Below are 15,288 nucleotides of genomic sequence, written 5' to 3' on the forward strand. Positions count from 1 at the left end.
ACTCAATGCTGTGTAAGGTAGATAACAAAAGACAATATATTACTATAGGATTCAGGGAGACCTGGATTCAAACCCTTGTTCTACATCTTATTAGGGAAAAATTATTTAATCTTTCTGGGCCCCAGTATCTTCTCTAAACGGTAAATGCAGTTGTTTTGAAAGAGGAAAAATTAAATGAGAAAAGTTCCTAGCCTGACTTTGCAAAAGAGGATGCTCAAATGGCCATAAAGTATATGAGAAGGGGCTCAACTTTTTTAGTCATCAGGAAAATGTAAATTAAAACTAGTGACATACTATGACCCATCCAGAAAGGCTAAATTTAGAGACTGACGTAATTGAAGTCAAAGAGAATAAAGAGTGACCAGAATATTTATAAACTGCTAGTAGGGACATAATTGGTGGAACCGCCTTGGAAAACTGTTTTGAAGTTTCTACTGAAGCTAAACTTATGCCTAGTCCATGGCCAGCAACCCTACTCCTAGGAAAATACTTAATAGAAATAAGTACATGTATATACCAAAAGACATGAACATAAATATTCCATAGCAGCATTATTCATAATAACTCAAAACTAGAAACAACCTGTATCAACAGCAGAATTATTATGGTATATTTACACAGTGGAAAACTGTGCAGCAATAAAAAGGATAAGTTACACTGTGCATGGATGCATCTCACAGACATAATCTTGAGCAAGAGAAGCCAACATAAAAGAGTCTATATTATATGATTCCATTTATATGAAGGTCAAAAACCAGACAAATGACTTCATGTGGCCAGAGGCAAGAGAGTGGCTATCTTTGAGACAGGCAGCAACTAGAAGGGATCCCGAGGGTCTTTCAGTCTCTGGAATGTTTTATATCTTGACCTGGGTGGGAATGACATGGGTATATACAAATGCAAGAATTCATCAAGCTGTAAACTAAATTTATGCGCTTTACTGCATGTCAGTTATACTGCAATAAAGAAGAAATTAAAGGTACTTGGCCCAGTGATAAATAAATAGGAAATCATATTATTTCCGCGTACATTACACATTCCTTACCAGCATCAGCTGCAACTCTTGGCACACAGCAGCATCTCAATATTTGTTCCTGTTTCTCTCTCTACCCTCTTGTGTTGGTGGCAGGATCTCTGTCTGTGATGAGGACAAATTTGGCCACAATGAATTTATTGGTGAGACCAGATTCTCCCTCAAAAAACTGAAGCCCAACCAGAGGAAGAATTTCAACATCTGCCTGGAGCGAGTGATTCCTGTGAGTGACTTTACCCTGAGGATCTGATGGGAGGAGGGGAGATTGGGGGAGCTGCCTTCCTCTGGGTCTGAACTGGGGAAAATAGATCCACGGGGTATTGGGTAGCAGAGGAACTGCAGCAGGTCTGCAGAGGAGAGTCAAGATTCTAGCTCACAACCTCAGGCTGCATTCTCTCTCTGCCTTTCACAAACCCTGTGTCAGCATCACTTCGAACATGAATTCTTCTTGGCCAAACTGGATGGACAGCATGGCAGGCGCAGCGTGGGCTTCCTGGGTTCAGAGCCAGCTCTGCCACTTGCTGCTCCATGGCCTTGGCCAAGGGGCTGAACCACTCCGAGCCTCGGTATTCTCGTCTGTAATGTGGGTGTTATAACAGTACCTGCCTCTTGGGAGGATTGTGTTTTAAAAAATAATCAAAATAGAACTTAATGCATAGTAAGCACTCATAAATTAACAGTTGATAGATAGTGTAGGAAATATTGCTGCCTTACCCACCTGTCGGTCATGAAGTCAGAAAGCACCATGTAGATAAACAGGAGGCAGAGTATGGGCTCTGCAGCCAGACTCTCGGGTGTGAATCCTGGCTCTGCCACTTAGGGTATAACCTGAGGCAAATTATTTAATTTCTCTGGGCCTCAGATGTCTCGTCTGTAAAATGGGATACTGTAGTACTAACCTCATAGGATCTTTTAAGGATTGAATGTGATAATACATATGAAGTATTAGAACTGTCATTGTTGTCAGATGTGATTCGTGCTCTTTGAGAAAATAGCAAGGATCAAAATGAGGTTCTGCAACGGGGTTGCACCTCAGAATTAACCAGGGGATTTTAAAACCAGAGCTTTACAAACTAAGATTTGTGGGGGTCTCCCCTGGAGATTCTGTTTTAGTGGGGTAAGGTAGGACTCAACAATCTATATTTTTAGAGATAATTCAGGCTGCCTTGCCTTATGTATGGGCCAACTTGGGCCCAGAAAGGGTAGCAAGTCTCCAAGGTCTGTGGGCACTGGCCAGAGCCCAGCTCTCCTACAACACCAGCACTCCTACAACACCTGGTGTCTCTGGGCAGCCTGCCTTCTCTCCACAGGGAAGCTATGGGGTGCAGGAGGGGAAATCCTGCAGCATCTTCCCACCAGATGGCCAGCCTGAGGATGGAATATCTGCATGCCATGCCATAGTTTTATAGCTCAGGCAAAGGAACAAGACCAAACAAGGAAAATTGCAAGGAAGGATTTCCACTGAACTCCAGTCTCAAGTCCTTAAAGACATCCCTAGGAGTGAGGCATTTCTTCTGGGCTTTTGCCTGGTGACAGCTGGGTCTTCAGGCTTCTCTTCCTTCTCCAACTCTATGAGTCCAGTTGGCCAGGCCCTTGCCTGGATCATCAGCCTTTGGGTCTTCCCATCTTTCTATGGTGAATACAGCCAGCCCCAGAGACATGGATGTGCAGGACACCCAGAGGGCTGCAGCAGCCGCAGAACACTACTGCTCATCTTCTTTTGCTCTTTGCCATTAAACCTTAACCCTTGCACCACCAACTTCCCCCATTATGTCTCACTGAGGGCCCCTCCCCTCTGGACCTCAGGTTTCCTCCTCTCCAAAGTGGGGAGGTTGGATTTAACCAATGGTTTTCTAACTGTTTCCCAGAGCCTAGAGTTCAGCAAAAGGGCCATGAAGGGAAAAAGAACCTGGTGGGTCAGACCCCAAGACTCCTGAGCCACTTCAGCCAGAGAAAATGAAATCCTGTCTGTTTGTGTGTGGAATTCTCTGACACTTATTGGCTGTGTGACCTTGGGTAAGGGGCTTAACTACTCGGACCCTCAGCATCCTCATTTGTAAAATTGGAATTGTAACAGAACATATATCATAGGTTGTTATACATTCACATAGCTTGCCGTATGGCTAAGTTTTATAAATTTTAGCTAAAAGGGAGAATGCAGGAGGGCCATAGTAGCTTAAGAACCCACTTTCATGGCTCTGGATGGTAATGGAAGTGTGTGTGAGGGGTTTCTGGTCCTTCTTATGCAGGAAGATGAGCTCCGTAGACAATGTTATCTTTTATTTGTTTTCTTCTTTTAAGATGAAACGCGCTGGGACCACAGGGTCAGCCCGAGGCATGGCCCTTTATGAGGAGGAGGTGAGCACTGAGCAGGAATTGAAGCCACAGTTGGGGTCTGTGCTGGGCTAGGCTAGCATCTTCCTCTTCTCTCCCTCCCTGGCCCCTTCCTCACCCATTCTCTTGCAACCACCCCCCTGTTGATTTGCCTTGAGAGCAACCCTTTGCCCAAGTTGTTTGAGCATGAGACAAGTGATGTCCTCTCCACACCTAAGCCTCTGAGGAGGGGGCAGCCCCTTTCTCTCATACCCAGGATGCCCACCAGGTTTTTGGCCTTGTTGTCAGAAGCTCTGTTGACAATTCTACTGACTAGGGCAATGGCACACTCCTTTCTTGGAGTAGATGCATTCTTTGAGCTGCGTGCGTGGCAGAAACTGAACTAAGCCTTCGTACTGTCTGCCTGGGTCCCTCATATGACCCCAAGGACTGCCCTTTAAGAAGACTGGTTGTGTTAAGGGAGTCTGAGATCAGAGGCAAGAATCTGTCTGGGGCCAGGGTCAAAGCTCAGTCCTGGGTTAGAGCCAAAGTCAATCAGTGACCCAGAGCAAGTTAATCTGTGCTCACAGTCAGAGTCCATTTATGTCTAAGTCAAAGGGAAGCCATTGGTCCCCATGTGCCTGAGACTGGTCCTCAACTTTCACCTTTGGCTCCTCCTTGGAGGCTAGGCCATCTGCTGTCCCTGGTGCTGGCTCCCTAGAGCTGGCCAAGCTCCGCCTGCCCTTCATCGGTTCTTCCCTAATGCTCGTCATTCACATTTCCTGGCCCCCTCCCCTCCAAGGCCCACACTGCCTTTTCCCTCAAAGCAGCAGGTGGAGCGTATTGGTGACATCGAGGAGCGTGGCAAGATCCTGGTCTCCCTCATGTACAGCACACAGCAGGGAGGCCTCATTGTGGGCATCATACGCTGCGTGCACCTGGCTGCCATGGACGCTAATGGCTACTCAGATCCATTCGTCAAGCTGTAAGTCAATGCCTTGGGGCTACAGGTGGGCCCTGAAGGAGTCCTGGAGCCTTAGAAAAGGAGAACCAGAGAGTTTCACCAAGATCATTGTACACTGAGACCCAGAGAGGGCAAAGAACCTGCCCAAGGTCACAGTGAAACAAATACCTACAACTGGCAAGAATGTGGGTCTGGAGTCTCAGGCAGTCAAACTGGTGTGTCACGTGCCCACAGGCAAAGCTTTGTGGCTCTGTCCTCTTGAGGGCCTGTTGATGGCTCTACAACTAAGCTGATTAGTTATAGCAGCCCCATTTGTAGCTCCCAGGAGTTGGCTGCACACCCCCTGGACCGCTCAGACCTCCACCACCAAAGAGACCATCTGGCATTTTCCAGATTCATTCTGGAAATGCTCAGAAAAAAAAAAAAATGCCTTCAATCTGGGGTCTGTTCCAGTAATCTCATCATGGAGAATAAAAGAGACTGTTATCTGTGTTAGTCCAGATCCTCTGAGAAGAAGATGCCAAAATAGGATTAAGCAGACAAAGGGTTTATCAGGGGAAATGCCCATTCCAGGAAGTCTGGGGGGAGAAAGGGAGAGATGTTAGACTACAGTGCAAGTCTGACCTGAGTGAGGGGAATAGGTAGGGAAGTTGGAGGGAAGCATTCCAGATACAAGTTCAGTAAGGCCACCAGGGAGTCCTCAAGCCAAAACTGGCCATCAGACATGTCCTGTATCTCATAGGAGTGGGCTGACCTTAGCATCCCTGCGAGGCCCAGTCATTGGCTGGGAGCATGGCCTTGACACAAATATGTCATGGACTTCCAAGCACTGCATCCAGGGCCTTGGTCAGTTATGCTTCCTGTAGCTGGAGGTCTACCAGGTGCAATCTCATAGCCACCGCTGTGTCAGACATCAGGCCTTATTCTCATCTCTGCCAGCTGTGCTGGCTGTGGACTCTAAGCAAGTTATTTAGCTTCTCATTCAGTTTCTTCATTGGTAAAATGGAGACAAGAGTTCCACTTATCTCCAAGAGTGGGCTTAGGGCTCAAATGAGACAGCACAAAGAAAGCAACCAGAATCGAGCCTGGTACAGAAATGTTTAGCACCTCAGTAGAATTCTGCTGGCCTTGGGGCAGCAACATGTATGTTTCTGTGGATGTGGATCTCCATGGAGCATGGAGCCTCCAGTATGCTCTAGCTATGTGACCTGGGGCTCATAGCTTAACATCTCTAGGCCTCAGTGTGCTCAGCTGCAAAATGGACAGAGTAATCCTGTGTATTAGTTCAGGTCCTCCAAGAAGGAAACACCAAGAGAAGATAAGGTGTGCGAGAGATTTGTTGGAGAAATGCCTGTAGAGGAGATGAGGAATCCAGAGGGGACCCATAGAGACCACAGACCTTGCTACAGGTATGATCCCTGTGGAGCAGAGAAGGAAGGAAGTTTGGGTAGAAACAATCTTAGGCTGCAGTGCAGCTCCAAGGAAGCTGCACTGTTTCATCCAAGGTGATGGAGAATCCTTGAGCACAGTCACGCATCAGAGGAGTCCTGCATTTCCCAGAAATGGGGCTGCCTAGTGTCCCTGCTAGGGTCAGTTATTGGCTAAGAACACTTGTGGGAAGCGTGGCTTCAGCAAGAACATCGTGAATACAGAGCCCAGTAGCTTGTTCGTCAATTTTACCCCCTGCAATTGGAGAATGCAGGCTGAGAGGTACATTTTCAAGGGGTCTGGTACACAGTAAATGCTCAATAAATACCTGCCATTATGGTTATAAACAACCACCGTCACTGTCCTTACTCATGGCAAAGAGTATTTACTAATATTCCCTCCAGTTGGGAGACACTCCCCCCACCTCCACTGCCTCTGATAACAGAAAGCAATACTTCCCTTTAGTCCATGGCCAAAGAACAGATTCATGTGGGCTGTCTTTCAGATTTCCTTTGAATGAAGATTTAGTTAACAAAGAACACACACGTCAGGGACAAGTTTGGTTTCTAAGAGTAATTTGATTTTATTTCCTCTATGACCCAAGAGAGGAAATGAGCTCGAGGGGTGCTGTCCAGCACTCCATTAGAGGTCAGCCATGTGCAGATTGGTTTTCTTAAATAATTATCTCTACCACCCCCTCCCCCATCCACCCAACCCTTCCAGAAGAACTAGAATTGCTGTGGTCACCAGTGAAGCAGCTGACCTGCTGGGTGCAGTTATGGGAGAAGAAATGGGAGACCACTAAGCAGTTTCTGATCAAATAAAGATTTTTTAAAAGCCAGAACTTCCCATTATTTTTGCTTAGCTCTTTGGTAACTTTTAATTCCTCATTTTTGTCTCTTCTTAAAAATTATCCTCAAAATCACTTCTGTAGATGAGAATGAAATGTTTGCCCTCTTTACAGGTCAAGAAACGGAGGCACAGTAAAGTTATGCTCACATTTAAAGTTTCTCCGCTGGTGACAACCTGAATCAGAATCCAAATGTCCCAGCCAGTAGGAGTGTTTAGCCCATTGTGTTTACTCACCCAGGAAATATTTTGTTTTGTTTGGTTTGTGTTTTGTTCCCTCTCTCTTTTTTTCAAGAGACAGGGTCTCGCTTTATCGCCCAGGCTGTAGTGCAGTGGTGTGATCATAGCTCACGGCAGCCTCAGACTCTGGGGCTCGAGAGATCCTTCCACCTCAGCCTCCTGAGTACCTGGGACTGCAGGCATACACCACCGTGCCCAGATAATTTTTGTTATTTTTTATAGAGACAGGCTCTCGCTATGTTGCCCAGGCTGGTCTGGAACTCCTGGGCTCAAGTGATCCTCCCGCTTTGGCCTCCTAAAGTGCAGAGATTACAGGCACGAGCCACCATACCCAGCCTCACCCAGAAAATATTGATTGAGTACCTACTATGTGCCAGACTTTGGGCCTCACTGGAAAAGAGCCCTGTAGGCAGAAGAAACAGTTTGCTCAAAGGCCCTTGAGTGGAAAGGAGAAGTAAGGAGTGGGTTGAGGAGGATGGCATAAGGTTAGGCTGGGATGGAGCAGAAACCCAACACACAGGGTCTTAAGGCCACATGAAGGATTTTGAACTCTCGCCTGAGTTTAAAAGGAACCCAGTATATAGTTTTAAGCAGTGGAGTGACGATAATCAGATTTGCATCTTCCCCTTTCTGTGCATACACACCCAGCATCTCTCTAGGGATTGGGGGCAGCCTAAGGTAAGATAGATGGTAAAATGCCAGGCACCACCAGCCATGGCCATCAATTTGACTTATGGGGAGAAAGTGAACATGCTAAGAACACAGACTCCAGATGCAACATCTGGATTCAATCCCAGCTGTGTGAGCTAGGGCACACTTCTGCCTCTCTGGATCTCAGTTCCTGTGTCTGTAAACTGAGTGGTTGTGGTTCTACCGCCTAGGGTCATGTGGGGATTAAATATGCCTAAGGTGCTCAGTCAAGTGCCTGGTACCAAGCAGATGCTCTAATGCATATTGGTCATTATCAATGTTGATCCCTTTCTGATTTTATTCATCAATTCACTCTGATAAAGAAGGGGCCTTTGGGGTCAAGAGGCTGTTCTTATTCATTAAATGTCATCCATAATAGCATGTTGTGTCGCCTCCCAGCTGGCTGAAACCGGACATGGGAAAGAAGGCCAAACACAAGACTCAAATTAAAAAGAAAACCTTGAATCCCGAATTCAATGAGGTAAGGCTGCCCCATTCTTTTTCATGCTCTGGGATATTTGCTGAGTGTTAGAGAGGCACAAATTTCTACTAGAAGGTTGTAAGTCACATAAAAAAAAAAACTTTCTGTGATAGATCAGATTGAATTATCTAAAGAAGCAGGAATGAGTTCCTTGTCACTGGAAGAAATCAAGCCTAAGACAAAAGCCCACAGATTAGGAATGTCATAGGGAGGAAGCAGTGTTTGGGAAGAGATTGAACTAACTCATCTCCAACGTCTTCACCAATTCAAGTAGTCTCTAATACTGAAATTCAAGGGAATAAATAGGTACAGTGATGCTCTTTACCATCCATCCCGTTGACACTGCCCTGTCCTCCACTCCTCATGTCCGTCCAGTGCATCAAGTCCTGTTGAAACCACTGTCTGGACACCCATTGAATGTGCTCCTTCCTCTCCATTCTCACTGCTACTGTCCTGCCTCAGACCCTGACATTTCAGGCCTGGAAGGTTGCAGTAGATTCCTAACTCATTTCTTTGTGCTTGGCACCTCCGCCACATAAGTTTGAGCTTTGTAAAACACAAATCTGAATTTGTCACCCCCTTGCTTCAGTAACTCAACAATGGCTCTCGAATTTCTTAGTATGACAATCAAGCCCTTTCAAACTCGCCTCCATCCCTGCCTTGTCTCATACACCCCCTCCTCAAGTGACACTCACCTCCATGCAGGTCTCTTTACACCTGCTGCTCCCTTTTCCTGGACTGTCCTCTCCCTCTCTTCCTCTCTGGAAATCTCCTACTCATTCCTCAGGACTCAGCAGCAGAATTACCTCTTGCAGATGTGCTTCCTCTGTTTCCAGACACTGTGCATCCATCCGGTTTCCAAATCCAGTGAAATCTGGATTTCACTTCTCTGTGGACAAGCCTGTCAGACAGAGAAGGGTTAATGAAGGGTTGAGTGGAGGAAACAGTGGAAGAGTAAATGAGTTCTAATCTAAACCACATGTATGGTTCTGATCTAGACCTAAATAAAGACAAAGAAGTGCCATGAGAAGTGTCTCAAAGTGCCATGAGACACCAGCTCTGAGCCCGGAGCCACATGCCTGAGCCTTGCTCCACGCGCAGAGCAGGAATGAGTCCATGTCCATGCTTATGCCTGCCTAGAGCAGCCCTGGGTCCTGTTCTACCCCCACTGAATCTCCTTTCTCTGCCCTGCTCCTGAAATCTGATGTTGGGTCTGAGCTGGCTAATATTGATTTTAATCACATATTGCAAAGTAGAAAAGGGAAGTTACAGCACAGTAGGTTTAGTATTGTTTGCTTAAAAAAAAAAGAAAAAGAAAAACATACACCCACATGTGGAATGTGCTGTGTAAAGAGAGTTCAGAATAATCACTGAGCAGTCAGCTCAGCCCTTCCTCTCTAGGCCCCTCTTTCAGCTGAACCCCTGATTTCCTAACTCATATCATGGATTTTGAGTAAGGAGCCATTTATAGCTGTACTGCCCTACACTCTCCTGGAATCTGAGCAAGTCACAAAACATGAAATCCGAATAAACTAATTAGCTGTGAATCTAGACCAGACACCATATCACATAACAAACTGATGCAAAAATAGTTTTCAATGTTGGTCCTCAGCGTTGGGAAAATCCACACACTACTGGAGAGAAAGCAAACCTCTGAAGGAAAGCTTTTGCCAAAACACTTTCAAAACTGTCAAATGTTAAAAGTTAAGTTCCACTTATTTGGGGAATAGGTAGTGCAGTCACATATTTCAAAATTCAGAAAGCGCAAAGGGGTATCCAATCAAAGTCCCCCTCCTACCCCAGCCTTGTTGGCACCTACTTCATTCTTATGAAACAAATATATTATCAATTTCTGAGATGTATATACATATACAAAGCAAGTATATGTGTAACCAGCTTTCTTATTGTACACAAATGTTATCACAGTATAGCCACTATTCTCCATCGTAAAATGTCGCGAACTCAAACATTCACTTCTCAAAATCTAAGTAAATCATCATGGACGTACATAATTATTTAGCTACAAGGGTTACTTTTTTTTTTTAACATATGTAATGATATAGGTTGATTTGTTTGTTTGTTTTGAGACAGGATCTCGCTCTGTCACCCAGGCTGGAGTGCAGTGGTGCGATCTCAGCCCACTGCAACTTCCACCTTCTGGGCTCAAACAATTCTCCTGCTTCAGCCTCCCAAGTAGCTGGGATTACAAGTGTGCACCACCACACCTGGCTAATTTTTTGCATTTTTAGTAAATACTGGGATTCACTGTGTTTGCCAGGCTGGTCTCGAACTCCTGGCCTCAAGAGGTCTACCCAGCCTTGGCCTCCCAAAGTGCTGGGATTATAGGCAGGAGCCACCACACCTAGCTGCTACAAGGGTGACTTTTATGGTATTTTTGATGATAGTGAAAAATTGGAAATAACCTAAATATCCTTAGGGATTTGGTTACGGCCACACAGCCACACAGCCATAAGTTTGAGCTTTGTAAAACACAGCCACACAGTCACACAGCTACAGAGCCACACAGCCACATAGCCATTAAATGCAGCCATTTGAAATGATGATGTAGAAAAATATTTGAGAACATGCTAAGTTGGTTTTTGCCCAAAGTTGTAAATGAAAAGGAAGTGACAATACTGTATGTTCAGCATTACTTAGTTAACAAAAAATTTATACATCACTGTGAACACATGTGGGAGAATGTTGACATGGTTATTCTTGGGTAGTTGGATTACTGGGAATTGGGGGTGGGGGGTTCTTCTTTGTTTTAGCAATGAACATAAAATGAATTTTGTAATTAGGCAGAAAAGCTATTTTTTAAAAATCAGATTGTCTGGGAACATATGTACTCAGTCCACTTTATTTATTTATTTATTTATTTATTTAATTAATTTATTTATTTTTGAGACAGAGTCTCGCTCTGTGGCCCAGGCTGGAGTGCAGTGGCGTGATCTCGGCTCACTGCAACCTCCACCTCCCTGGTTCAAGTGATTCTCCTGCCTCAGCTTCCCAAATAGCTGCAATTACAGGTGCCCACCACCATGCCTGGCTAATTTTTGTATTTTTAGTAGAGATGGGGTTTCACCATGTTGGTCAGGCTGTTCTCGAACTCGTGACCTCAAATGAGCCACCACCTCGGCCTCCCAAAGTGCTGGGATTACAGGTGTGAGCCACCGGGCCCAGCCACTTCAACTACTTTTTTTTTTTTTTTTTTTTTGAAACGGAGTCTTGCTCTGTCCCCCAGGCTGGAGTGCAGTGGCGCGATCTCGGCTCACTGCAAGCTCCGCCTCCCGGGGTTCACACCATTCTCCTGCCTCAGCCTCCCGAGTAGCTGGGACTACAGGCGCCTGCCAACACGCCCGGCTAATTTTTTGTATTTTTAGTAGAGACGGGGTTTCACCCTGTTAGCCAGGATGGTCTCGATCTCCTGACCTCGTGATCCGCCCGCCTCGGCCTCCTAAAGTGCTGGGATTACAGGCTTGAGCCACCGCGCCCGGCCCACTTCAACTACTTTTAATCCCTAAGCAATAAAAAAGGAGATGCCCCTTCAGAAGCTACCAGAGGGGAAGGACTGAGTTCATGGCCATTTACCTACAAGGAAACTCGAGCTCTATTAGAAAAACCTCACCAGCCTTCCCAATTTCAAACAGAAAATTCACTGAAAAGAGGATGACAGTGCTTTGTTACACAGAGTGTTTGTTGGAAGGGGATCACTGGACCTAGGGCAGAGGATCGGAGCGGGAAGACCTCCTTGCTCCCAGAATGCCAGCTCAAGGACCTCTCCTTGGCCCATAACCCCTAGGACTTGGCCTCTTACCTCCCAATGCTGTGGGTTCAGAGGGCTCTTACCCACGTCTTCCTCTGTTGTATCCAGGAGTTTTTCTACGACATCAAACACAGTGACCTGGCAAAGAAGTCACTGGACATTTCAGTCTGGGACTATGACATCGGCAAGTCCAATGATTACATCGGTGAGTGTTCCTAACTCCAGAGTAAACGCCCTCCTCTGTCCTCCCCAGAACAGGAGAGCCTTATCCGGGGCTACAGAGAGTTGAGGTCATTGCTTTTCTTTTGGCAACCTCATTGTTCAAATGCTAAATTGAGACCCATGATCCTGACCTTGGTCCAATTTGGGGATGTCTTTACATGAAAAGGCTTACAAAACTTGATTATTTGTTGAACAAATCACCTCCAGTGGGGTAATTAAATCACAGAGAGATGTGCGTTCTCTGCAGAAAGCAAGGTGCAAAAGAATTCTTCTTAATTTATTTGCATGTCCAGGATAAAATTTTTGATTTTTTAGTTCCTGTCTGAATCATGAGGAAGAAAATCAATTAAAGATGAAGCAGGGGGCTGGGGACTCCAGGCAAGGGACAGAGCCTGAGCTAAGGGGTAAAGACAGGATTGAGCAGGATGATGAACCTCTTTGGAAATAGACAATGAGTTCCCAGAAGTAGTGGGAGATAAGTTTCAGTGAGTAGAATGATGATTTGTAGAAAGCCTTTAAAAATACAGTGAAATTATGATTCAGTGGAAGAGTAGGGAGCCATTGCAGGTTCTTGAGGCAGAGAAGGACAGTATTATTAATAATAATAACAACAACAACAGCAACAACGTTATAACAGCTCTCTATAGAGTATGGATCCCAGGTTGCTGGGGGGGGGGGGGTCACTGCTTGGTGCAGTTTTTCCCCCAACTACACATTAGGGTCTAGAATGACCTGTATTCTGACCACCTGCTCCTATCTTCCCATCTATCCTCCAGGAGGCTGCCAGCTGGGGATCTCTGCCAAGGGAGAGCGCTTAAAACACTGGTATGAGTGTCTGAAAAATAAAGACAAGAAGATAGAGCGCTGGCACCAGCTACAGAATGAGAACCACGTGTCAAGTGATTAGGCTAGTGCCCAGGTCCCCAACTCCATGTCCCAGGTCCCCCCCAGCCTGCCCTAGCTGCCCACCGCACCCTGATCTCTCTTCTCTATGCCTACCTCCCCCCATACCCTGCTGATCTCCCTGAGCCTGCCTTTGAGCCCCCGTCACGTTGGGCACTGCTGCCAAAGACTCCCTCCTCCCTGATGCTGGGATGTGGGCTCTGAATACAGCCCTCTCTGGTCCCTGGGATGGAGCAATGGGGATGGGGTTGGGGAGATGTTTACAAAGAGGTTGATCATTTAATAACCTCTCAGTTTGGGTAAATTACAAAGGTTCTTCATCATTTAGGACTGTTTTTAGACCCTCCTAGCCTTGAACACACCACACATACACACACACACACACACACACACACACACACACACACCCTTTCATTCCCTGTGTTGTGTCTCTGTATACCCTCAGTTGTCAGCAGACCCAGACAATGCTGTGAGAGAAGCACTGGGGCAGAAATAGAGCCTCCAGGCTCCCACTGCCCCCGAGATGCACACCCTGGTTGGCAGCAAAACAGACTGCAGTGTTCAGGAACACACCCTCTCTGCTCCAAGTGCACCAAGACGCCAATGCACGGAACTCACCAGGGGCTTGGACGCTCTCCTCTTTCCGAATGTCACCTGTGTGCTTCCTAGCAAAACAAAAACAAACGACAACAAAAAACCCTTCCTCTGTCGCCTTTTCTCCTCCTCCCTCTTCTTTTCCTTTCATCATAGTAGATTCTCTCTTTCTCAGCCTCTCCCCTCTCCTTTCTCTCCCTGCCTTTCTCCCCTTTGCCTTTCTCTCTCTCTAAAGCAGTAATGCCACAAAAACAACAGCAAAAAAAATGTATGTTAACCCAGCCTCACCTCCTTCCTCTCACCAGCCTGACCAGGAAACTGAGAAACTGGCCCATACCTGAGATTCCACTTGGACCCACGCTTCTTAAGTGACCCACTCCTCCTGTTGGCAGAGCCAGACGTTCCCAGGGCTTGGGCCAATGGCTGGCACTGCCCTGAGTGCATGCAGCATCCCTCAAGCTGTGTAGATGCCCCATAGAGGGGCTCTGTCATCCGTGGGCTCCCCGGGTGGGCACAGAGGCATTTAGAGGACCAGGGCTATGGGTCTGAGGGAGCCTCATCCAAAGCCTCCAGCCTTTCTCCTTTCTCTGCTCTTAGATAAATGAACAAGCTACCCTCCTCCCCAATGCCCTTTGACTCTGTTTCATTGACTCTCTTGCATCCCATCTCTCACTCAGAACCCCCTCCAGTCTCTCTGTCTCTCTTTGTCTGTCTCTCTGTCTCCTGCACTGTCTTTACTAAGCTTTCTGGGAGAATCAAATAATATCATGGCTATGGAACAGTAGAGAGAGACAGGCCTGATGCCAAAGGCTTTGGGCTCATCATCAATCTTTCCCTTTCTTCCTCTAAAAAAAATTATTTTAAAAAGGAGGAAAAGGCAATGTGGGCAAACATTACAAATTTGAGGTTGAGGTCAGGCAATCTTCAATGCCCTGTGAGAAAGGTTTGATTTTCCCAATTTCAATGAAGTCTTCCCTCATGAAAATCACCCCCAGTCACCCCAAACCCCTGACATTCTCTACAGAAGCATCAGATAGACACTCAAACTCTCACTTTCCCCAAATCACATCTCTTATCTTTTCAATGCCCTCCACCCTCAGCTCCCTGCACAATTCATGGGAGGACTCATTCTTGCCTTGAATAACCATCTTCTAAACATCGAGCTCTTCACCTTCCCCAAGGTGGCCAATAGCTTCCTGGCTGCCATCTTTCCTTTTGACCTTATCTTTCCCCATTAGTCCCTGGTGGCACCTACTCTCAGCCCACCTCCCCCGCCACAGTTTCCCCTTAGGAGACAGCATGCTGGCTGTGTCGCCCAAGCCTGATGCTGGTGTAGGCGCTGGAATCAGCATGCAGCAAGCTCACAGTGCCCCTGGTCTGGGTGCACGCTCTCCCTGACAAATGTAACCACCTCCCTGCCTAGAATACACACACGTCCTCCGGTGCATGCACAACCACCCAGCATCTTTTTTTGTGATGATGTAGCCAAAAATAAAGTAGGAACGTCCAGGAAAACGAGTGGTCTGCAGTTTTCCTTTCTGGTTTCTGCAAAGTCTTCCTCCCCACCAGGACATATGCTATTCTGTTAGTCAGAATTTAATGAGCATCTACTATGTTCCAGGCACTGGGGACAGACGTGTTCTCTGCCCATGAGGAGTTTGCTTTCTGGTGGATTTTATCTTGGGCAGGTGGGCCTAAGGTCACTTGGCTGACTCCACACCCTTCTAGAAGAATACCTTTGGCTGGTGCCTACCAAACAGGAAGGCAACATCCTCATCCTCCTCCTGCTGCTGCTACAAGACCTG

General features: G+C 46.5%; 1 protein-coding gene across 4 annotated transcripts in view; it reads left to right on the forward strand.

The window, feature by feature from the left end:
- Positions 1-14,998, forward strand: part of RPH3A (rabphilin 3A) — a 322,955-nt gene extending 307,957 nt beyond the window's left edge. For 3 of the 4 annotated variants that reach the window (XM_030821441.1, XM_030821440.1, XM_030821442.1), the window contains exons 17-22: positions 1,130-1,256; positions 3,335-3,391; positions 4,177-4,331; positions 7,917-7,998; positions 11,873-11,969; positions 12,763-14,998. In XM_030821441.1, the coding sequence (XP_030677301.1) occupies positions 1,130-1,256; positions 3,335-3,391; positions 4,177-4,331; positions 7,917-7,998; positions 11,873-11,969; positions 12,763-12,893 (649 nt within the window). In that variant the 3' untranslated portion in view covers positions 12,894-14,998. Of the gene's footprint in view, positions 1-1,129; positions 1,257-3,334; positions 3,392-4,176; positions 4,336-7,916; positions 7,999-11,872; positions 11,970-12,762 lie in introns of those variants that run through there. The other variant, XM_030821443.1, reaches the window with a different exon arrangement.
- The last annotated feature ends 290 nt before the right edge of the window (positions 14,999-15,288 follow it).

Source organism: Nomascus leucogenys, chromosome 10 (genome assembly GCF_006542625.1).
Source record: "Nomascus leucogenys isolate Asia chromosome 10, Asia_NLE_v1, whole genome shotgun sequence".
Taxonomy (NCBI): Eukaryota; Metazoa; Chordata; class Mammalia; order Primates; family Hylobatidae; genus Nomascus; species Nomascus leucogenys.